A 21995-nucleotide genomic window follows, 5' to 3' on the forward strand; every position below is an offset into this window, starting at 1 on the left:
CAAACTCTGGCTTCTAGCTGTGTGTATCCCGAACACCCTGACAACCATCTACGTAATGTGGAGTGGCCCTGACGATGAAGCCAGCCGTGCTCAAGGCCAGTCACATCCAGTATAGCGGACATCGGCATTGCCGCCAGCCAGAGCGTCTAGCTGGGGCATCCCGGCGGCATACCCGATAGCGCTCGGCATAAGTACAGTAGTTAACGGAAACACATGAATAATGGACAAGTACGAAGCCTTCGAGACAAAGACTCCCAATCATTCTTCACTTTAATCCCGAACAGATCAAACATGTCCATCGTCTCATTAGCAAGCGATGACGCACCGTATGTACAGCACTAATCTGAATCCAATCCCTCTCTGACAATACCCAGGTCTGTTCTCAACGAGGAGGAGCTGCATCGACTCGCTGCCGAACTCAGTTTCACCATCCCCGACCCCCATGATGCGCAGTCGTACCTTCTATTGCTCAAGTCTTTCGAGGCCGTCATGCATCAAGTAGACACTGGTGAAGACTTCGTCCACCCAGATCTGTTCCCGGTGCCCACTACCAAACCTCGCTCATTCTGGAAGCCGGATGCCAAGGACAATCCTTTGAACGCCTGGAGTCACCGTTGTGATATCACGGCCGCTGAACTGACCAGCAATCTGCTCAGGGGCCGAAGCGTCGCCGTCAAGGACAATGTGTGCGTCGGCGGCCTACCAACCACGCTGGGTACACATCCCGAGATTCTGTCCAAGGACGGTCCTCTTCCTCTCTCGCCCATAGATGCAACCGTCGTGTCGCGTTTGCTATCCGCGGGTGCCGTAATAAAGGGTTCCTCGACGTGCGAAAACTTCTGCGCCTCACCCTTGGCGTGTACGTCGGTCACCGGACCGGTGCATCACCCGCTGCTGCACGGGTACACGACTGGCGGCAGCAGCAGCGGGTCATGCGCCCTCGTCTCTTCAGACGCTCTACTCAGGTCAAGAAAGGGTATCTTTGTGGAGACGGCAGAGCTGGCGATTGGTGGCGACCAGGCAGGTTCTATCCGCATCCCGGCGTGCTACACGGGTATCTACGGGCTGAAGCCAACGTTTGGGCTGGTTCCGTACACAGGTGCCGCTTCCATGACGCCCATGATTGACCATCTGGGTCCAATTGCATCAAGTATAGAAGATATCGCGGCACTACTAAGGGTAATGGCGGGGTGGGATGGCATCGATCCCCGGATGACGCCCGAGACGCCTCTCGTGGCTAACGTCAAAGACTATCCCGCCCTAGTCGCCGAGTATCGTCATGCAGCCCCCGAGCCTGGACGACCTGTCATGAGGGTAGGACTGCTGACCGAATCGTTTGGCGTGCCGGGTCTGTCGCCGCAAGTACGCGATCTGGTGTGCAACGCAGCGAGAGAAGGGTTTGAAGCCGCCGGCGCAGAGGTCGTCGACATCTCGGTCCCCATGCACTCCGAAGGTCCCATCATCTGGACGGCGTCCACACGTCCGTCCATGTCGTTGGGTCTCATTCAAGGGAAACCATCAGGCCATCTATCGTACTTGTCGCCTCACATAAAGACGCAGTGGCCCCCGAGCCAGGAGACTTACCAGCTTCTAACTCAGTCCAACCCCGCCGTCGTCAACATTCTCCTCAGCCAAGTTTTTGACAAATCCCACCTGCACCCCTCCGTTGAAGCCAAAGCCCACCGCAAAGTCTTCCAGCTGCGCGCCGCCTACGACGCTGCCCTTGCGCAGGTTGACGTGTTGGTCACGCCCTGCGCGCCGACCGTCTCCATGCCACATCCCGACCCGGGTGCTTCGATATTGGAAAGGCTGAAGCCCGCCATCGGGCTGACGAGCAATACTTGCCCTTTTAATGTTACGGGACATCCTGCAATGAGCGTTCCGTGTGGTGAGTTACCGCTGACTGAGAGGCCGGATTTGAAGATGCCAGTGGGAATGCAGGTTGTTTGTAGGAGGTGGGAAGATGAGATGGTGATGAAGGCGGCAATAGTATTTGAATCAGGACAGAAGAAGAAAGCGTCTGCATAAATTGATGCTACTGTCTAGAGTAGAAAAGAATACGTCATTTCAGACTATGCTTTTGCCTCTGCATCTTGCAAGAAGGCAGTGATCTTCTGATCCATCCACTCTGTATCCGCCGGGTTTGACCCTGCACCCGCTAAATGCCCCCAAATTGACGGAATCACCTTCAAGATGCCTCTCTTCAGCATCTTGGCCTCACGTTCGCTCGCATCGGGGCGAAAGTACTGGTCCGTTCGACAGGGCATTAGCAACACCCGCGCTTCAATGCGCCCCAAGGCTTCATCCAAGCTGCCACTGTCCGTCAAAACGCCGACATCGCCATTTTGCCACATGCGCAGCTTCACGAGCAAGTCATTCGGGTACCACCCATCATACCGCGATCCCGTGACGTCCGTATCCCACGCGTGCGGGCTGTCATATCCCAGGTTCTTGTAGAGGTGCTGGTCGAACCACTCCGCACTCGTGAGCCACGCCGAATACGCCTTGCCGAATGCGCGGACACCGCGCGGCGCATAATCCTGAGGCTTTCCCGTGTAATCAGCGGCGTTTTCCAGGGCGGCAGACGGGCCTTCGAGGAACTGCTTGTTATGACCGCTCGTGCGCGCGGACGAGCAAATGATGACCGCATTGCGTACCATGGCAGGGTACATGACGGCCCAGTGGTAGGTAGTCTGTCCGCCCATAGAGAAACCCAAAATGACGTCTACGACTTCAACACCCAGGTGGGCAAGCAGCGCATGCTGGGCGCGTACGCAGTCGCGGTAGTCGAGAGTGGCGGGGAAAGAGGGTGCGTTGGAGGGGCTGGAAGACTCCCCATTGCCGAAAAGGGCGACAACGATGATTCTGTGGGTCTGCAAAGCGCCGGAGGAAAAGTTGAGGGTTGAATGAAGGGAGCCCTTGAAGCAGGTTGGGATGAGGGCGACCTTAGAGGCGGTGCTGTTTATGTCGAGATAGGCGAGGCGGACGAGGGCCGTTGCTGTCCCGTCGGTGAAGGTGAAATTGTGGAGATCAAAGTAATGGACTGGGGGTTGATTTTGGGCCATCGTGAAGATATCACCATCGAGGTTTGATGATGAAAGGTGACGATTGTTGCTGTTCGCGGGTTGAGGATGATTTAGGGCACTGATCAGGCGTGGGACCAGTACATATATAGCGATCGGAGGGGCCGACCTGCAAAACTACAAAAGGGGAAATTGAAGAATCCTTCACTACTAATGCTGAATGGAAGAACAGACATACATCTATCTGTATTCCAAAGTAGACTGCTATTTATATGACTGACCGAACTACCAATTTACATCTTTTTATCGAGTCGAATCAGGCGCATGCAAGTCTTGGACGATATACATGTCAGGATACATGGAGGCTTAAAATATGGCCCATAGCCCACGCCTCCCACAGCACAACAGTTTGGCAACTACAAGACAGATAAAGCTCGCTGCGTAACTGACGATAGTAAAGATGATCAAGTTTCGGAAGCTTCCCTGTGACCGGTCGAAGATCACTCCCGCAATCGGAATGCCCGTCAATGTACTTCACAACCCGTTAGCCAAACCTGTCTACATGGGACTTCGTAACAAGTAGACAAACTCACCTTATGCTCACCAGCACATTCGCCGTTGCATAGTACCGCCCATATGATTCAATCGTGCACAGCTGTCCGATGCACACCGGCGCCAGGCTAACATTGCCGCCACTGAAGAAGCCAAAGATCACCGCGAAGGCGGCAAGCTGGGCAGCGTTGGATCCCGACGTGAGCCATAGACAGGCAAGGGACAAGCCACACCCGAGGATTGTGGCGATTAGCATATTGAACCGCCCTAGTCGGTCGGACAAGTACCCCGGCACCCAACGGCCCGGCACGGCGCCCGCATTGATTAGCGCAAGGAGCATGTATGAGAAGGACTGTGATTGCCCATGGTCGAGCGCGTAAGAAGCCAGGTAAGATAGAGGCACGAAGAGGCCCCATTCCATGAAAAAGGCCCCCATTGCCGTCCAGCACAGCGCCGGGTTCCGCAGGATCGTCAGGTCTGGAAGTGCCCGCGCCGCGGACAGCGGCTTCGGCGGAAAACGCTTGCGAATGAGCAGCATGGCCGCGGCAAACGCGCATGCGCAGACCAGTGCCACAATTCTCGTCGCCCACGCGAAGCCGACCAGCGGATACAGCCTTTGCAGCGCCAGCGGAAATACCACGCCCCCGGCCGACGCGCCTGACGACGCAACGCCCGTTGCCAGCCCCCTCCTGCTGGAAAAGTAGTGCGCAACCACACCTACGGCCGGCCCAAACACTAGCGACAGGCTCACCCCGCCCAGCACGCCAAACACTAGCATAAAGTGCCAGTAACGCGTGCAAACGCCCAGCAGCAGAAGGAAGGAAACTGTTCCCATGCCGCCCGCCATGATGAGGGCGCGCGGGCCGCGGGCGTCGAACACGGGCCCGGCCAGGATCCCGCAGAAGAAGGCGAGGCCACAGTAGACGCCGATAATCCAAGATACAGAGGACGGGCTGTGGTCGGAGAGCTGGTTGCGCTGGATGTGCGCGTGGAAGGCGCCGATGCTGTTCATGAGGCCCATGGAGGAGAAGAGGGCGAGCCAGCTGCCGAGGACGACGAGCCAGGCAGAGGTACCGCCTTCGGGATAGGATATAGGCGGTTCATCGGTGCTGGTGAAGGTGATTGCGGCTTGTTTGATGCGTTCCCCGTCGGTGACAATATCGATGGGTGTCACTGTTGTTGAGGGGGAGGACGAACAAGTCTTTGGGACCCTTTCAAGCTCGGAAACACCCATCTGGATAAACTATGTGATGTAACGCCTTGTCAACATGCAGGCAACTTTCTTTGCCATTTGATAGCATTCAAAGAAGAGATCAAACATGGCTTGTTCGTTTGACAACTTCCAAGCCAGAGTTCCTGGCAGAGGCTAGTCACAGTCCGGGGACAACATGAACAAGGTATCGAATCGACTTTCCAGAGTTTCATTGGCATATACCTATGGGGCTTGTCACGCAGCAGCTGAATCGTAGCGGCCGACCAAGACCGAGGCGGAGATCCCGAAGGCCGACGCAGCAGTCCGGTCGGGTCGTCCGCCATCGCGTCGTCCGCATCGTCACCGGCTGTTGCTCCATGACGCCGATCACACCTTTATGAAGACCTTGAAATAACGAAGAGCATCCAAAGGATAATCATTGGCTACTAAGCAAGCATCTAGTACGAGTTTCACAAGTCCTGCCATCTCCTCATACAACTACAACTCTCATCACTGTCGCTGCAAAAAGACACAACGGCACCGAGACGGCATTATGGCTCCTAACGGCGACGCATTTGTAATGAACCCCTCCGCCCCGGAGCCACCCACGCGTTTCGCCCATGCCCGCCTCGCCCCAATCGCCTCCCATCGCACCATCTACATCTCGGGCATCGCCTGCGTGCACCCTGCCACGGGTGAGTGGCCGGGCGTGAAGGAAAACGGCGACGGCTCATATGAGCTTGACGTGCGGGAGCAGACAGCAGCTGTGCTGTCCAACATTGATCTCATCATTCGCGAGGCGACTGGAGGCAAGGGCAGCGTCAAGAACCTGATTGACAGCGTTGTATACGTGGTGGACATGAAGAGGGACTACCAAGGCATGAATGAGGAGTGGAACAAGGTGTTCGCGACGAGGGCCGACGCACCGGCGAGGGCAACAGTTGGGGTCAAGGAGCTGCCGGACCCGAGGATGTTGGTGGAGATTAAGGGTGTTGCTGTTGTTGAGATGTAAAGTATACAGCTATCAATCAATACCTTGGATAGAATTATTTGTCAGGTTCTGAGACCATGCCTAGCATGCTGGTGGCGAAGGATAGGCTGGGGAATTTGAGGAATGATTGAGATCATGAAGTGGTTCAATAGCCATGTGAAGCGGCACAAGAACGAGCTGGAGGTGACCAAACGACGACGGTATATGCCGAAAATATACACATTAAAAGTCGTTATAATATCGTGCGTTAAATGGTCGGTTATAAGACGCACAGTAGGGTCACGCATAGCCACTGCACATTCCGTAAAACTCGGTTCTTTGCTGCTGTGACTATGCTTGCGAGTCAATTTCCGTGTATCGAGCCACAATCTCCTCAATCATCCTCCTGATATTCTTGGCCGCTGAGAACTTCACGCTCAGCGTATCAAACAGCTCGATCGCCAGCTGCAGCGTCTCAATCGCTTTGCTCTCCCTTAACACCACCGCCAGATTCTCCGGCCTTGCCGTCGTCGCATACGTCAGTGACAGCGTCAACGTGAAAAGCGCCAGCAAATTCAGCCAGTTGTACGCAAACCGCTGCTGTCGGTGCATCGTAATGGCTTCTCTAATCGCCTTGCCCGCGGCATCGCCCAGCGTCTCCACGCGGGCCTGGTCGAGCGTCGGGAAGAGCGGCGACGGGCGGTACAGCATGGCGACCTGCATGTAGTAGTTGAAGTCATACCAGTTGCTACTAAGATGGGGCACCTGCTGGTGTGTGTCGGGCAAGGGGAAGGGCATACCGCGGCGCCAGTCGAGGAGTTCGCGGTGGAGGGAGTAGATGATGGCTTCGCGCTCGGAGATGGACATGTGGGCGTTGCGTTTGTTGGAGTAGACGGATTTGACGATCTTGCTGGACAGTTGGCGCAAACGGAGGAGGTGGAGGGGCACTGCCATGGTGGAGGGCTGAAGGGGGTTACCCTGGCGAATGCCTGTCGCATCGATGTCTTCGTCATCAGCGTCGGCAAATGGCTGTTCATGTTAGCCGTGTTTCGGGTGGTGTATTCTGCTCAACGAACCTCAACGTCTATGTCATCGTCGTGCAATGCAAAAGGTCGTCCGAGTGCTGTTGATACGACCCTTAAGATGCTTTAGCCCAAGAACAAGCTGAAAGTAGGGCTTGCCGTAGCTTACCGATCCATCATGTACACTGAATAAAAGACACGCTTCCGATGCTCGGCAACATCAACAGGAAGCGCATCGTACGAAGACGATGTGTGCAAACCCATGCCGACTGATAACCTCGCGGCAAGGCCTACTAGAAACCAAGTATCTAGAATCATGGGTTAATACTGTGAACTGAACCTCAGAAAAGATGAGCGTACTTGGTCCGAGTTGGTTGAAGAACGAGTATGATACCTGAAGCATGATGACCTCCAGCGCGACCTATTTCCAGTCAAGCTCTGCATCATATCCCATCACGCAGTGCAACATACCATGTCACCGTACCCGAGAGCATCCTCCATGTAACCCAGAGCCTTGTTGTAGTACAGCATCGATTCAGACTCCTCACACAGGGCAACCGAGGAGTACGTGGTCGACCCAATCGCCAATATCATCCACAGCCTGAACAGCCACAGCGGCGACTGCGCTGCCGGATCTTGGGGGTTACTCAGTATCGTGCCCAGCGTCTCTTCAAACTCGCGCCGCCGCACAATCGGGTACAGCGTGTGAGAGTGTGCAAAGTAAAAGTCCACCAGGTGCTGCAGGTGACTCTGCGGTGGTAGCTGAACATCCACCAGGGACGGTTGCGGATCCGTGATGTCAGATAGTGTGATGCCGCGGAAGAAGGGGTGATGAAAGGCAGTCGAGCTGTCGAAGCCATGGTACAAGGAGGACCCGAGCAGGTCGACCGGAGACCCCCCGAGGATTTGCTGCGTGGCCTCGACCTCAAGCTCCTTGTGGAAGACGAAATCAGCGCGGTCCGGCGTGAGTCTCCTCAGCACCGCCTGCGTCAACTTGGCAAACGATATCCCCGAAGAAGAGCCCAAATGCCGTTCTGCCGCAGCTTCGAGCGACAGCAGCCGTAACTCATCGCCGAGCGTTGTTGTGGCCGTGATGGGCCGGGCCTGCGAAGGGGATTGATCTACGGCAGCCTGCAGCACCGGAAACTCCAATCCCGACGGCTCAATCATCTGATCCTCGACCATCGTGTCCGGAGGAGCCACGGCCTGCGCATCGCTCAACACGGCGGCCAGCTCATCCTCCAACTTCCTTACCTTGTCCTCCAGCGAACGCACAAACCTAGTAGGTTCCCATCAACACTAGTCTAATTGCCGATATTTGATTGGGCAGGGAAGGGGGAGGGGAACTCACGCGATCGGATACGCCGCCGTCTGCTGGTCGTCCTTGAGAAAACTACACGGAAACCGGGCCATGCGACAGTTGCCGCACTGGGGCAAGGCGCGATCGCATTTCTTCTTGCGCCGGTGGCAGCGCTGGCACGACGTCCGGGCCTGGGCCTCGCAGGGTGTTGCTACGGCGGCGGCGGCGGCGGAGCCGTCAACTGCCGTCGGCGTCTGAGGAAGTGACATGACTGTTTGTGCACTTCTGCATGCACAGAATGGTTACGGGTCTCCGACGGGGTTGCTATCGTGTGATCTGCAAGCAATCGCAATCGAGGGGAACCGACCCCGGCATTGTCAAGGCGTGGAAAGGCCGAAGGTCGGGGACCTAGATAAGACGAGCATGGTACTAAAAGCGGCCTGGAAAGTGTGGGGAAAGGCTGGTTATCGACTACCGAACCGATCCTAGGACGGGGATGACGAAGCTTCTGGTCCGTGGAATAGTAAAAACTGTGTTATGATTCGACAACGTCAAATAACTAATAATTACCAGGTAGGTTCTTGTCCCCCTTGTGGTGTAGGTGATGTCAAAATTTTGCATTGATTTTGTATTTCGGTCAAGGGAGCCTTATCATGAATTACTATACACATTTGAGACCTTGCTTTTCAACCAAATACAGTCTGTCATGCCAAACAGACACCTACAGGGTATAGCCCCCATCAATCACAACATTGATACCCGTTATGCTTCTGCTCTTCGCAAGTGTATATACTTGTTCAGCCACGTCCTGAATTTCGTCGTCATCAGTTTTGTCATTCGCTTTGCCCAACAGAATTATCAGCCACATACCTGAACCGTGACGGCTCTTTTAATCTTGGTCTTCTGGATATGCGCAGCTTTGCCCTCGTCTGAGAACTTCTCAGCCCAATCCTATCATTAATTTCAGTCATCAGTAATTTCCCGCATACTTTGAACTAGACGTACTGTTAGAAGTAGACCTGGCGATATGCTATTGACTCGAATCCTTGGAGCCGCAACAACCGCGAGGGCCTTGACTAAATGGATCTGAGCGGCCTTGGTTACAGAGTATGCCTAGGTTCTGTAAGTCGTGGAAAATGTTGACGGCAACAGATGAGAAGACTCTACCAGAGAACTCCCGCTCACACCAACTCCAGCTATGGATGCGGTGGTGATAAATGCACCCTCCGTCTCGTCTAGGTGCTTCTTGGCAGCATGCATGAGCCAAAGATGTGACTTGACGTTTATGTTGAAGCACCTGTCCCAGTCGTCCTCTACAACGTTGACTAAACCAATGGATCAGTTTCTGCACAAAATACTTCTGGCAGCACTCAGTGCTCACCGTCCAAGTTGGTGATGTCTCGAAAGTGTGTCCATCCGCCATTCGAAAAAACGACGTTTAATTGACCCATCGCTTGGACAGTTTCATCGACAAGTTTTGATACATCATCGCGGTTCCCCAAATCCGCCTTGATGGCAAGCACATCCGAGTCTGTCAACCCTTTTAGTTCTTGGACCAGCTTCTCCGCCCTCTCCACATTGTTACTATAGTTGATGACCACCTTGAATCCGTGGTTGACGAAAACGCGGGCTGCGGCAGCGCCCAGACCAGCACTTCCGGCCGTGATGAGAGCAACAGGTACTGAATCCATGTTGCTTGTTGTGATCGTCTTGTAAGTTCCGGATTCATATGACATCGGCAGAGCATGCGGCGCTCTGTCAAGGGAAGAAAACAATGGCTTTTGATGGTCACGGCACAGTGCCAGAGACTTGTATTCCACCACTGCTGTGACGTCGCGTCTTCCGACATCTGCTATCTCCACCCACACTAGGTGAATCGGATATTCCGACATCACTGACCGCACAAGGAGACTTGACGCTTGAGGAACAATTTGGGATAGCGGTGACCGGTTTCAAATGAAATGAAAATTCGTGAAGAAACTCAGGTAGGCGTGTGATATATCACTTTAAGCCGATGATGATGTTGAAGGTAGCGAATTGGTTCGTTGAAACTCATGAGATGTTGAACAGAGCATTTTGCTCTTCCAAACTATAAATCGTTCGCCTCTCGTTTATGACGGGATCACCAAATCGGTTCTGCAATTTGATTAAAATAAGAAAGTTTTAATTCAGGGTATTTAAGGCATCTTCAAAATACCATTTTCAAATCATATGGCCAACCAATTGTTCTTCTTCTGATCCGAAAAGCAGTACATCTTAAACAAATATATCATGTAGTTGTCAAAAAAATTAGTTGAGCAATTTGTAATGGCAATGCAGTTCGAAGTGGCTTCATAAACGAGGGTATGTCGTAAACTTTCAAATTTTAGGCGATTCTCTTATAACAGGTTGAACCCAAGCACCACCTTTCCTTCCTCAGATACATTATCAAACCCCTCGTAACCCTTCAAAGCTGGCTCATTCAGCTGCAGCCCGACTCTATCAGGTGGTCCTTCTCCAGCCAGCGCAGCCTGTAGCTGCTTCTTAACATAATCTTTATTGGTGTTTGTAGTGGGGCATGCGGCAATGTACACCACGCTCGCATCGCCCTCACCCTTGTGTTCTGGATCGACCGCATGACACATCTATCATTTCCTCAGTCACTTTCGTTCACAACTTCACAGAAATACCGGAAGCAGCTGAGAAGAGGGGCTTTCACTTACATCGGTATGCCACCAGACAGTATCACCAGGTCCCATGGGTGGGATATGCATGAGACAGTCCTTCAGCCGCAGATGCGGATGTGACAAGGTGCTCAGCCTCTGGCTTTCTGTCACCGTTGTTCCTGGAAACCACGACGACTTCTCGTCAAACGTCCACTTGATCGCATCCATCACATCGTTGTCATCCTTCGGCGGCGAGAAAAACGGCCGCAGCATCACGTACGCAATCACCGTCTTAACGTTGGGATACAGCATCAGCGTGCCACATGAAGGGCTCGCCGATGTCAACGCCGTCCATCCCTGAAACGCGCGGAACACGGCCGAGTGTGCGCCCGCAGGAAACATGTACTGGTCCGCATCTTTTCGCACATCGAGGTCGTATGCGTCGTGACTCTCTGGCTCTCCCGAGAAGATGCGGTCGTACACCTTTCGGTACTGAGGATGCGCCCAGCGGCATAAGCTGCCTGCGTCAATGTGCGGGCCGAGGCCGAGAAATGTTTGTCCGGGAGGCCGGATCCGCGTTGCGTCGGTGTAACTCAGCGGCTCGGGACTCGTCTCCCCCGAGGCGTCATGGAAGAGGGCGTTGAGCTGACGCTGCAGGGCAATATGGCGCGGGTCGGTGCGGATTTTGATCTGTGTCGGCGAGTTGAACAGACGAAGAATAGCCGGTGACTCGGCGGGCCATCCATTAATGGCCCCTTTGTTTTCCGTCACAAATTTCTTGAGATCCTGGAAGAGTGATTTGGCCGTGTCTTCGGGTATGGTGTTCCGCACAATGCAGCAACCCTTTGCCTTGATCTGCTCCCTTTGTTCTTCGCTGAATCCCTTGGAGGCAATTTCGCTGTACTCATACACGGGAATGGCGGTGCTGCCTTGGTTGGCTAGGTGGTTTGTGACGGTATCGAGCTCTTTGCAGACCTTGAGCCAGCTCTTGGTGAGCCCTTCTTCGCCATACTCGGCGATGACGGCGGCTTTGGCCTTGGAAAATTCCTCCTCGAAAGCGATCTCTTGAGGCACGGCCTCGTACTCTCGCCACGCGGGCCAGTTCAGGAGTCTTCCAGGCATTGTCAATGATGCGTATTGATGACACTTTTGCCCGATAGGCTTTCCCTACAGAAATATTCTAACAACCGCTTCAGCATATATCACTCAGACAATCTTATCGGATCTTTACCTACACTTAACTATACTGCAGCCAAAATGAGATAGCGTCGGCTTACGCCAAGTTCAATATTCGAGCAGTAAATCGATCTTTAAATGATGTGATTATCTAATCAATAAGCCTCAGTTTCGACAATGTCCCCGAGCCGATGGTGGGCGGGCCAGCCGTCATCTTGACAACGGTACCTATTCCTGCGAGATAACGTTTATCCATTCATTGATACGCAAAAGATAGCGTCATGGGCATGAAAAGAGCCCGTCGGACTTTCCGACGCGGAGTTGTGTTCAATGTGGGGTTCCATCCTAATTGGCATCTTGTGACACCCGAGAGGATAAGCCATGACCCACAGGTGCGCCTCACTTGCACCGTCTAATTCCAGGATCATGGTGTCACAGGCGTGGATCCGGCCTTTCGAAGCTCCCCTTCCTAGGCTCGGCAAACGCTGATGGCTGTGAGGTGTAAACTCTGGAAGTTTTCCCACGTCAATCTAGACTTCTTATCGGGTCTCTTGTAACCTTGATACCGGATACAAAGGATGAGCTTATCTCATCCTCCTTTAACATTGAAACAAGTGTGACTTTCCCTACTCCCGGCAATAATAGATCACATTTGATTCCGGGTTGTAGGTAGTAGAAGGCACAAATATTATAAGAGTTGGAGGTCCGGGACATATGGATCTGCAGACACCTCGGAACGACAACTCCTCTTTTAATTCAACAACGTCAAGAGGTCATATTCAAAATGACTGAAGTGATTGAGGTGTCTCAGAAGGCGCAAGGCATTGGCCTCAGCAGGCCTATGGCCATGGTCTGCCTCACGGCTGCGATCAACTGTGCCTCCGTTGGCTACGATTCCAGCATGATGTCCTCCATCAACATCTTGGTATGTGATCATGACCACGCCGCGAAAAGAAAAGCGATAAACTTGCTCTATTGCCTTGGTGCTGAACTCTCACTAACGGTTACGGTGTAGAGTTCCTTTCAGAAAGAGTTCAACGTCGACACCAACCTCCGCGGCCTCATGACCGCCGTAGCCAACCTGGGTGGCATCGTCGGCGGGCTCTTTGCGGGCCATATTGTCGACCGCTGGGGCCGCAAGGGCGGTATCTTCATCTCCTCGGCTGTTGTCATCGTCGCTTGCATCCTACTATCCACCTCCACCACGCGCGCCCAGTTCTTCGTCGGCCGTGTCCTTGTCGGAATTGCCAAGGCCATTGATATCGCCGCTGTGCCCACCTATCTCGTCGAGCTCGCACCGCCCTCGCGCCGCGGCTTCGTCGGTGGCCTATACTGGGCGTGTTGGCTTCTAGGTGCCATTATCTCCTCGGCCGTTGGGTACGGCGCGCGTAGCATAGCCGGGCAATGGTCCTGGCGACTGATTTGCATATGCATGGCCGGCCCTGCTCTAGGTTGCATTATACTGTTACCATTTATCCCCGAGTCGCCTCGCTGGCTCATCTCCAAGGGGGAGGTGTCCAAGGGTCTCGAAGTCCTGGCTGAGTACCACGGCAACGGCGACGCCACGCATCCCATGGTCACTGCCCAGTTCCGCGAAATCAACGAGACCATTGCCTTCGAGCAGGAAAACCAGTTCAACTCGTTTGCCGCGTGGTGGAAAGCTTTTGCGCAGTCCAAATCCAACCGCTACCGTGGCTTTATTCTTTTGACCCTTGGTATCTTTGAGCAGACTGTTGGTTCCAGCATCATCACCTACTACCTAAGTCAAGTGTTGGATCTCGCTGGTGTCACATCAGAGCGCGAGCAGTTTGCCATTAACCTAGGACAGAACTGCGTCGCCTTTGCCTCTGCTCTTGTGGGTATCTGCCTGATTGACAAGCTGGGCCGAGTGCCGATGCTGACGGCTGGTACGGCCTTTTGTGCGGCCGTCCTGGCATGCATGGCTGGACTTACGGCAGATCAGACAGGCAACGCAGCGGGTAGAAACGGAATTATTGCCATGGTCTTCTTATTCCAGATGGGCTACTCTTCTACCTGGACGCCATTGTCCTTCTCCTACTGCGCTGAGGTTCTGAACTTTACTATCCGCGCCAAGGGCATGGCGTAAGTTGATGCTCCCACAAAGCCCAAGTACTATTGCTAACAGGAACCAGATTCTACTGCATCTTTACATCTTCGGCTGGTTTCTTTAATCAATACGTCATTCCCATTGGTCTCGCTGGTATTGGTTGGCGGTAAGCACCCTTTCTTATTGAAGCTTGATTCCCTGGCTGACTCAGTAATGCAGGTTTTATATTGTTGGTGTCGTGTGGAACACATTTATAGCTACTGTGATTTACTTCACTTACATGGAGACGAAAGGTCTTACCCTGGAGCAGATTGACAAACGTTTCAACGGTGTGCCGCGCGATCAACTCGACGATGTGATTGAGGCGTACGACGGCGGCAAACCTATCTCGGAAGGGGAACTTGACCTCAAATCCAAGCCCAAGGTGGACCCCTAGGTTTTCAAGAGTTAGGCATTCACTAGGGTGGTTTGGCGTCCAGCGGAGAGTTTTATAGGGTGTTACTCAACCATTAGATGTGGTAGCTTCAAGGAGGGCCTTGTTGCAATGTCCCTCGCCATAATTTAGCAGCTACGAGAGCATTGATAAATGCAATTCAATACTCAAATCTCATGGCTTATCGAGTTCTTAGTTACAAACATTTAACACTTATAAACTTAACATGTGGTACGGGGACTTTTGATACCTTTCCTAAAAAGAAAACCAAGTAAATCTCTTAACGAGATATGATCTGTCTCTTAGTTGAAATAAATTTGGTTTAAATAACTACTGACTTTTTTCAGTTCATTCGAACACCTTGTTAATCAGCCTCCCCACCCTTCCGGGCTTCCGAGCTACGTACAAAGCCTCGTATTGATCAATCTCCTCTTTCAAGCCACCCAGGCTTATGTCTGCAGTACCGGGTCTGACATAACGCGTTCTAAAGAACAACTTCCAGCCAATAAATGCGAGGATGAAAAAGCCAATCATGCCATAGTCCAAGAAGAACCACATCACATCCCACCCACCAGTCAGAAACAGTTCGTATCCGGCGGCGAGAAGCATGAACAAGGTACCACCCATGGCAATGTATGAAGTATATGGCTGGAACCTCCCTTTGTAAGGCAGAGTGTCCCGTGATATCCCTCGCTTCTTTAGCGCCGCGTAGAAGTGCCGATATGTTAATGCAGTGAAACCATAATTAAGAAGCTGACAGCAGGTGATCAGGTACACCAAATAGACCAGAACTTCTGCAGACGAGCTACTGAGCTGCAGGAAGGCAAGCAAGCTGAAGGATAGAGCGAAAAGCAATGAATACAATGGCACACCACCTTTAGTGCACCAGGAGAAAATCTTTGGCGCGTAGCCCGTGAGGGACATGCCATGAAGGACTCGCGTGGCAGAAAAGAGTAAGCCGTTTCCAGCACTGAAGATGGATGTCATTATGAGAGCGTTGACAATGTGCGGAAGGACATGTATCTGCAAGCGATTCATCGCAATAATGTAAGGCCTGCACCAGAACGTTTAGTTTCTTGAGCCAAATCTTTTGTTGATATCAATATTTTTCACTTACGATGCCGCGCCAGTGCCGCTTCCAGCGCTCTCGCCTCCCAGGATGGCTGCCAAGGTCGGATCGTTGTAGGGGATTACTATTCCCATGCATAGCGCGGAGCCAACGAAGAAGAATAAGATTCTCCATACGAAGGACCTGTAAGCCGGCGGCAGAATCTTGCGAGGATTCTCCGTCTCAGCAGCGACCATGGAAATGTACTCGGGTCCGCAAATGCTAGATAGTATGTCAGTAACCATTTGGCCTGGGGATAGTTCGAGCAAAGCATCGTTGCGAAGCACCTACGAGAAACTGGCCTGGTAGATGCAGGACAATATGCCAAGAAATCTGCCCGTGTTCCCGGAAGCATTATGCTCCACGAACGCCCCAGGACTTTGCCAATATCTGAATCCATATGCATCATGGAGCGGATTGCCACCGACCATAGTGACGAAGGTAAAGAAGAACAATCCAATCATCAATATGACCTTGAATATGGACAGGTAGAATTCCGAAATCCCGAAATATCGGACGGTAATAATGTTGAGGAAGGCATACAATGCAATCATGGGTATGATGATTGCGACGATGGGGACAGTGTCGGTCCAAAAGGTGATCATGATGCTCATGGCCACAATCTCAAAGGGAACGAGAATTGCCATGTTGAGGAAGAAGTTCCAGGCCATAGCGAACCCCAACGCCTCGTCAACCCATTCGCCTGCAAAGCGGACGAAAGGTGACGGCACGGGCACATAGGTCACCATTTCAGCGAAGCACTCGTTCACTGCCCACATGACGCAGCCCCATATAATGAAGGCAATGAAGAGGCCCGCAGGGCCACCCTTGGGTAAAGCAGAGCCCATCTGCACATACAGAGCTAAAAGCTGCGGTTAGCGCGAGGCTGTCCAACGAGTCGTCGGGATTCTGTGCGGCTGAACGTACATGTGCCAATGGCTCCGCCAATGGCAAAGAGCTGAACTTCCTTTCCTCGAAGCTTGCGATGCAGCGCCTCGGAACCGGCTGGTGCGTCCAGCATACTGCCAACACCAATATCTACATTGGAGCTATATGCAGGATCGTTGTCCAGAGAAGTGATAGGAGGGCCCTTCTCGGTGTACTTGGAGGCAGACATGGTGGCCTAAGTCGAGAGCAGTGTCTCCCTCTCTTGCTTAGATCAGAACTATTTAGAGTGTGGGGTTGAAAGACGTTTCGGAGGGTGCGTTCGGCCAGCCATAAATGTCAACTTGGTTTTCCCTGTCATCTCCCTTGAAGTCTTTCGGCTACCAAGTCTAGATACCAGATAGCGCCTCGGAGCTTATCACGATAACACCGGCTGCGACCTCTTCGGGATTGGACGCCTGGGCAGAGATAATGGATTGATATCGCCCGCCCGCATTATCGGACTAGGATCCGAAGTGGAGAAGCGTCCGATCTTGTCGGCTTGACCGAAGAAGCCCTGCAAACGAAGATGATGCAAGCGGAAATCGAATTTGAGATTGATCTAAGCAGGCAGACGCTTAGTATCATCTTTCGGGCGACTACCACTGGGAAACCTTCGTTTGTCTTGCCCAAAATGCTTGACACTAATAGCGAGACCAACTAGCTGCAGATGCAACAGGGTTATGCCGTGAAGCTGGGTAGCAAAACTTGTTACAAAAAGGATTCTCCCAATGATTTCGGTCAAAATTAAACTGCACAGCTTATGGAGAGTTTCACATTGAACGATAGGTGGTCGGGGTCAGTAATAACCTTAAATCACTAGCAAATTTCAAGGTCGTTCCCGTACTGGAACAGTGGATTGGTGTGGTGGTAGATGGTAACTCAACATGGCTGGGCGCCTAGAATGCACATGCTCTTTCGGACCTCCCGACACCATCGTGCTACCCGCCGAATAGGAAAATAATTCGCAACTGCCGACGACCCATAAAAGCCGCAATCAATGCGGGGGAGGAAGCCATTGACTTGATTTACACCATATCGCATGCCTTTAGCAGGTGCTTCACCCTAGATAGCACTACCAACTACCCGAGAACAAATTTGTGTCAATTTGATATCTTCAACCGCCATACGTCGTCTGTGGACTCAACACAGTGATAGCGAAGAGACAAGTAACAAGGCCGTCAAAATGGCAGGTAGCATTCTCCTTGACAGTAGGTGACAAGACATTCATGTGAGAAGGGTTTACGCAGCTGTCCTGACCGTAATCATCTAGCTGCGCAAGCTGTTGCTACCCATCCGGTGCCTGTTCTCATAGCGGTAGCCATTGCAAGCGTTGTATACCATTACATCTACAACCCGCTGGCAGTATCTCCACTGCGACTCATACCTGGCTCCAAGTTTTACGCAGTGACAAAATGGAGTCTTGCGCTAGATGATTACTACGGCACAAGAACTCGAAAAATACACGAATTGCACCAGAAGTACGGAACTGCCGTCCGCATTAGTCCCAACGAGGTCTCTTTCTCATCCCTCTCAGCCTTGCGTACCATCTACGGCGCCGGCTCCGGGTTCGAACGGACGAGTTTCTATCGCATGTTCGACGTTTATGGGCGACAAAACTTATTCACCTTTGCCGAAGGTCAAAAGCACGGCGAGAGGAAGAAGCTACTTGCGCATGCTTACTCAAAGAGTGTGGTTTTGTCATCGACTGGCATCGCCAGACCTCTTGTGGAGAAGAATGTACAGAATTTCCTCGACCTTCTCGAACAGGAGAAGAGTGTAGCAGAGGAGATCTTCCACAGTTTGCATTGGTTTAGCCTTGACAGCATCACCGGATTTTTGTACGGAGACCAGCACGGGGGAACTCATGCACTGAGAGGAAACGAGGCGGATAGGATGATGCTTAACGATATCATCGACCCTAGCCGGAGAAAACTCAGCTGGTTCGTTGTTCACCTTAAGGCATATACTAACTGGCTCTACACGAGAACCGGCGTTATGGAGAAGATTGTCGCAGCTCTGAATCTGCTTCCCATGAAGAAGCCAGCGACATACACGGGTATTCGGGCTCATGCCTTGCGGTCATGGGAAGAATTCGAATCCAGTACCCTCAGAGATGACGGGGCAAAGGATGATAAATCAATTATTTCAAAATTATGGCGGCATAGCAAGGGCGAGAAAGAACCTCGGCTCGATGGCCTTGACATTGCGTCGGAGGTTGCAGACCACTTCTTGGCCGGGATCGACACCACCAGCGACACCTTGATGTTTGTGATCTGGGCACTCTCAAGGCCTGAGAATAAAAAATATCAGGAAAGATTAATAGCAGAGCTGGACTGCATACCTCCTATCTCATGCAACCAAGATGGAAATCCAACAGCGGAAGTCGCAGACAAGTTAACTTATCTCGATGCAGTTATCAAAGAAGGACTTCGGCTGTACGCCCCTTTGCCGGCGTCGGAACCACGATCTCTGCCTGTTGACACCACCATAGATGGATATCATATTCCTGCTGGTACAGTTGTCAGCATGTCACCGTACACGTTGCACCGCAATGCTGCTATATTCCCGGAACCTCTCAAGTTTAAGCCTGAAAGATGGTTGGGAGAGTGCGGGAAGGTGGCAGATATGAAGAAATGGTTTTGGGCATTCTCAAGTGGTGGAAGAATGTGCATTGGCATCCAGTATGTCTTCTCTATCTGACAGTATTCGTGCGTGGAGGACGCTAACCAGGGACTAATAGTCTTGCCATGGCTGAAATGACGACCCTCCTAGCAGCCCTCTACCTGAAATACACAACTAGCGAGCAAGACAGGCAAAAGAATGTAAGCCCTGGTATCACAAGCCGATTTGAAGTATTCTTCGATGAAACATGTCCTACAGTTAGGGTAAGCTACGAGATGGTTTCATATCAGCCACAGAACTATTACTAATTTCTATGATAGGAGCATGAGTGCTGGATTAACTTTGTAAAACGACAAAAGGAATGATTAAATTCGAAGGACTGTAAGACCCACAACCAACCAAGGTGTGGTGGACGTGCAATCTGACTGTGGCTTTAATCGTGGGTTCATAACTTAGCTTCAACTTAACAATCCAGAAGCTGGTCATCTGAGGATTGGATTGATTTATTATAGTGTTAAGTCATTGCAACAGCCATTTTCATTTGGGAATGTTCTCTTCTTAGAACCACTGGCATAGGGTGATCCACGTTCTGAGGATATCCAGTCATATCCACCATCCAAAGCCAGAACACTGCGGTCCATGTCCTGAGTGTGGTTTTAAAGGTCGTCCCAATCAATCAACATGTTCTGAGGCCTATAAAATACGTGGCTCTTAGATTTGGCTCTTAGATGCTCGCTGAGATGGTCTTGAGGGATGCTCTATCGTGCCACAAGGTTAGTAAGTGGACTGCCTTGGCAAAGAGCCTCAAGTTGAACTCTCTCAACAGATACTCAATAACTCATTCCACCATGTTTACATATGACTAACGTAAACCCTGCTAAACCATAATTCGGTCTTCTTCTCAATCAGGCTACAAAGAACCCGAGAACAATGAAAAGTTCACCGTGCAGACTAACGGGACTCTCCAGGTATAGGATGACCTGCACAATAACCAGACGGCCTAGATATCAAATCTCCATTGCTGGTGCGAAAGCCCAAGCCTGAAACGCCCTCAATTTTCATCGATTGAACATATGATTGCATCACACAAGAACAGGGCTATATGGCGTTTATTAATTCTTCTAATTCATATAATCTCACATAATCCTTTACAAAATGTTGACGGATATTCTCTAATACTGTCATTTGGCGATGCATCACCAAAAGCCTGTCAAATGCGCTTAATCTGCTGATGCAGAGGAACTAGACATGACGATTCCACAAGTGTATTCAATTTACTTGATAAGCTTGACCTGATTATCCCCAAAGTAATTTTCCACATTATATTAGAGGATATCCTACCCAGGAGCAAAAGTTGTCCCAACAGTCCAAATGTCCCTTCATCTAAACAACAGGGAGAAGCCAGCTCGAATGTAAAGCATCAACAGCATAGCGCGATTGTGCATCCGACCAAAAAAAACACCCACCGAGATATTATGGTTGTCGACATGGCAGCACTCTGGTACTCGGGTAATTGACTTCCAGGGGCCGCTTGCTGTGCCTTGGCGCAAACGAACTGGACCTGAGGGGCCTGAGGCACCTTTTCCTTGGAATAATTGAGATCTTTAGCCATCCAAGTCTCGTTGTAACCAAATGCCACAAATGTTGGCCAGTACAACCCTAGTGTCTGATTATAAGCCGTCATATTGCCTTTTTCTCCCCAGTGGGATCCCCATTGTATTATCGCTGATCCGTTGCGGTATGGTATATGATCTGATAGTTCGTCTCTGAGGGCTTTGATCTTGAGTTCCTCGTCTGAGAGGGTCATATTCCACGGCGCATACATAGTTTGGTTATCTTTATTGAGAGCGAAGAGATTCCCGCCGACCTGTGGAGCACCTTCATATGAGCAAGGGCCATCCATCGTAATGTAAGGGCAGCGCTCATCACCGGTAAAAAGGGGCTCAGTAAATCTCTCGGTGAAGCTTTCGACAATCTTAGACTCCAACCAGGTCCTGCATTCATTGCTGAAGGCTGCGTCGCAAGATCCTTCTTCTAGCATCTGCTTCTGATGTCTGGAATACCATTCAATGTGGGGGCTCGGGGTATAAACACATATCTTCCAGGTGCGGTCGTATCGATATGGTTTGTCGGCTTCCAGACTCTTGTTGACCAGGTCATTAGGTGGGGTCAAAGATAAGACGCCGCCAGCGACATAGGCGGATGAGTTGAAGGATTGTGGGCGGTTTGTTTGAATCAGAAGAATATCGGCTTTGAGGTCGAGGGAGATAGCCCACGGGAGACTCGAAGCTAGACCATCGTTGGAGTTCCCAGGATAAGGTGCAGTAATGTTGGGACCATTAAATTGAAAGTGGCCGGTTGCATTAGGATTGTCCATAAGTCGGCCCCAAGCCGCTGCTGGGATGTCATAGGGCCCGTCAGCGGCATTGCCGACGGTGAACCGTTCCATAATTGTCCCTTGACGGAAGTCCATGGCATGAATGGGCCATGCTTTGAGAATGACCAACAGGTGGGAGATGTCCCTCAGACGCATTTTGTCTGTTTGGAGTAGAAATAAGAAAGAGCTCGGACAGCTCTGAAAGTTGGTTTCGGTGTGAAATGGTAATAGCTACTCTGTGGAGTTTCATGGTTCTAACAACAGGCGCCAAATAGGTTGTGCGGGTCTTATAAAGATTAAGTCTTCTCCTTTACTAGGTTGATAGGTTGAACACTGCTAAAGGGGTAGAATATGTGAAAAAGCTTCAGTGTTCCCATGGGTGACGTCAGAATTCAAGCGCCACCTTGTACGCTTCAGTGGTTAGGCAGAATGGGAAATTCACCACATCACCTGTCCTTCGGTTGCTCTTTTGAGAAATAATTTTCCTGAAATGGACAAGGACAGAACCGAGTTGACTAGCGATTGGGTGCGGGCACTGGATTTGGACGCTGTGCCGCGAAATAGCAGAACGGCCCTGGTT

The 21995-nt window shown here is 51.6% G+C and overlaps 8 protein-coding genes across 8 annotated transcripts; 4 read left to right on the forward strand and 4 right to left on the reverse strand.

The window, feature by feature from the left end:
* Positions 1–291: 291 nt before the first annotated feature.
* Positions 292–2028, forward strand: EsH8_VIII_000255 (uncharacterized protein; the record flags this gene model as incomplete). The annotated part of the gene is made up of 2 exons (XM_083269297.1): positions 292–326; positions 375–2028. The coding sequence occupies 2 exons, from the start codon at positions 292–294 to the stop codon at positions 2026–2028; spliced, it is 1689 nt and encodes a 562-aa protein (XP_083129065.1).
* Positions 2029–2072: 44 nt separating this feature from the next.
* Positions 2073–4809, reverse strand: EsH8_VIII_000256 (uncharacterized protein; the record flags this gene model as incomplete). The annotated part of the gene is made up of 2 exons (XM_083269298.1): positions 2073–3114; positions 3617–4809. 2 exons carry the CDS (start codon positions 4807–4809, stop codon positions 2073–2075), a joined length of 2235 nt encoding a protein of 744 aa, XP_083129066.1.
* Positions 4810–5320: 511 nt separating this feature from the next.
* EsH8_VIII_000257 (RidA family protein) lies at positions 5321–5779 on the forward strand (the record flags this gene model as incomplete). The annotated part of the gene is made up of 1 exon (XM_083269299.1): positions 5321–5779. The coding sequence occupies one exon, from the start codon at positions 5321–5323 to the stop codon at positions 5777–5779; it is 459 nt and encodes a 152-aa protein (XP_083129067.1).
* Positions 5780–6088: 309 nt separating this feature from the next.
* Positions 6089–9750, reverse strand: EsH8_VIII_000258 (uncharacterized protein; the record flags this gene model as incomplete). Its single annotated transcript, XM_083269300.1, has 10 exons — positions 6089–6766; positions 6814–6874; positions 6929–7067; positions 7120–7180; positions 7231–8038; positions 8111–8313; positions 8930–9010; positions 9065–9172; positions 9245–9384; positions 9441–9750. 10 exons carry the CDS (start codon positions 9748–9750, stop codon positions 6089–6091), a joined length of 2589 nt encoding a protein of 862 aa, XP_083129068.1.
* Positions 9751–10437: 687 nt separating this feature from the next.
* Positions 10438–11826, reverse strand: EsH8_VIII_000259 (uncharacterized protein; the record flags this gene model as incomplete). Its single annotated transcript, XM_083269301.1, has 2 exons — positions 10438–10683; positions 10762–11826. 2 exons carry the CDS (start codon positions 11824–11826, stop codon positions 10438–10440), a joined length of 1311 nt encoding a protein of 436 aa, XP_083129069.1.
* An 838-nt stretch (positions 11827–12664) lies between these two features.
* EsH8_VIII_000260 (general substrate transporter) lies at positions 12665–14384 on the forward strand (the record flags this gene model as incomplete). The annotated part of the gene is made up of 4 exons (XM_083269302.1): positions 12665–12805; positions 12896–13983; positions 14034–14114; positions 14168–14384. The coding sequence occupies 4 exons, from the start codon at positions 12665–12667 to the stop codon at positions 14382–14384; spliced, it is 1527 nt and encodes a 508-aa protein (XP_083129070.1).
* A 345-nt stretch (positions 14385–14729) lies between these two features.
* Positions 14730–16606, reverse strand: EsH8_VIII_000261 (uncharacterized protein; the record flags this gene model as incomplete). Its single annotated transcript, XM_083269303.1, has 4 exons — positions 14730–15435; positions 15499–15711; positions 15781–16351; positions 16417–16606. 4 exons carry the CDS (start codon positions 16604–16606, stop codon positions 14730–14732), a joined length of 1680 nt encoding a protein of 559 aa, XP_083129071.1.
* Positions 16607–17599: 993 nt separating this feature from the next.
* On the forward strand, positions 17600–19403 carry EsH8_VIII_000262 (cytochrome P450; the record flags this gene model as incomplete). Its single annotated transcript, XM_083269304.1, has 4 exons — positions 17600–17624; positions 17687–19097; positions 19157–19301; positions 19359–19403. The coding sequence occupies 4 exons, from the start codon at positions 17600–17602 to the stop codon at positions 19401–19403; spliced, it is 1626 nt and encodes a 541-aa protein (XP_083129072.1).
* Between the last annotated feature and the right edge of the window lie 2592 nt (positions 19404–21995).

Source organism: Colletotrichum jinshuiense, chromosome 8 (assembly GCF_051148585.1).
Source record: "Colletotrichum jinshuiense chromosome 8, complete sequence".
Classification (NCBI taxonomy): Eukaryota; Fungi; Ascomycota; class Sordariomycetes; order Glomerellales; family Glomerellaceae; genus Colletotrichum; species Colletotrichum jinshuiense.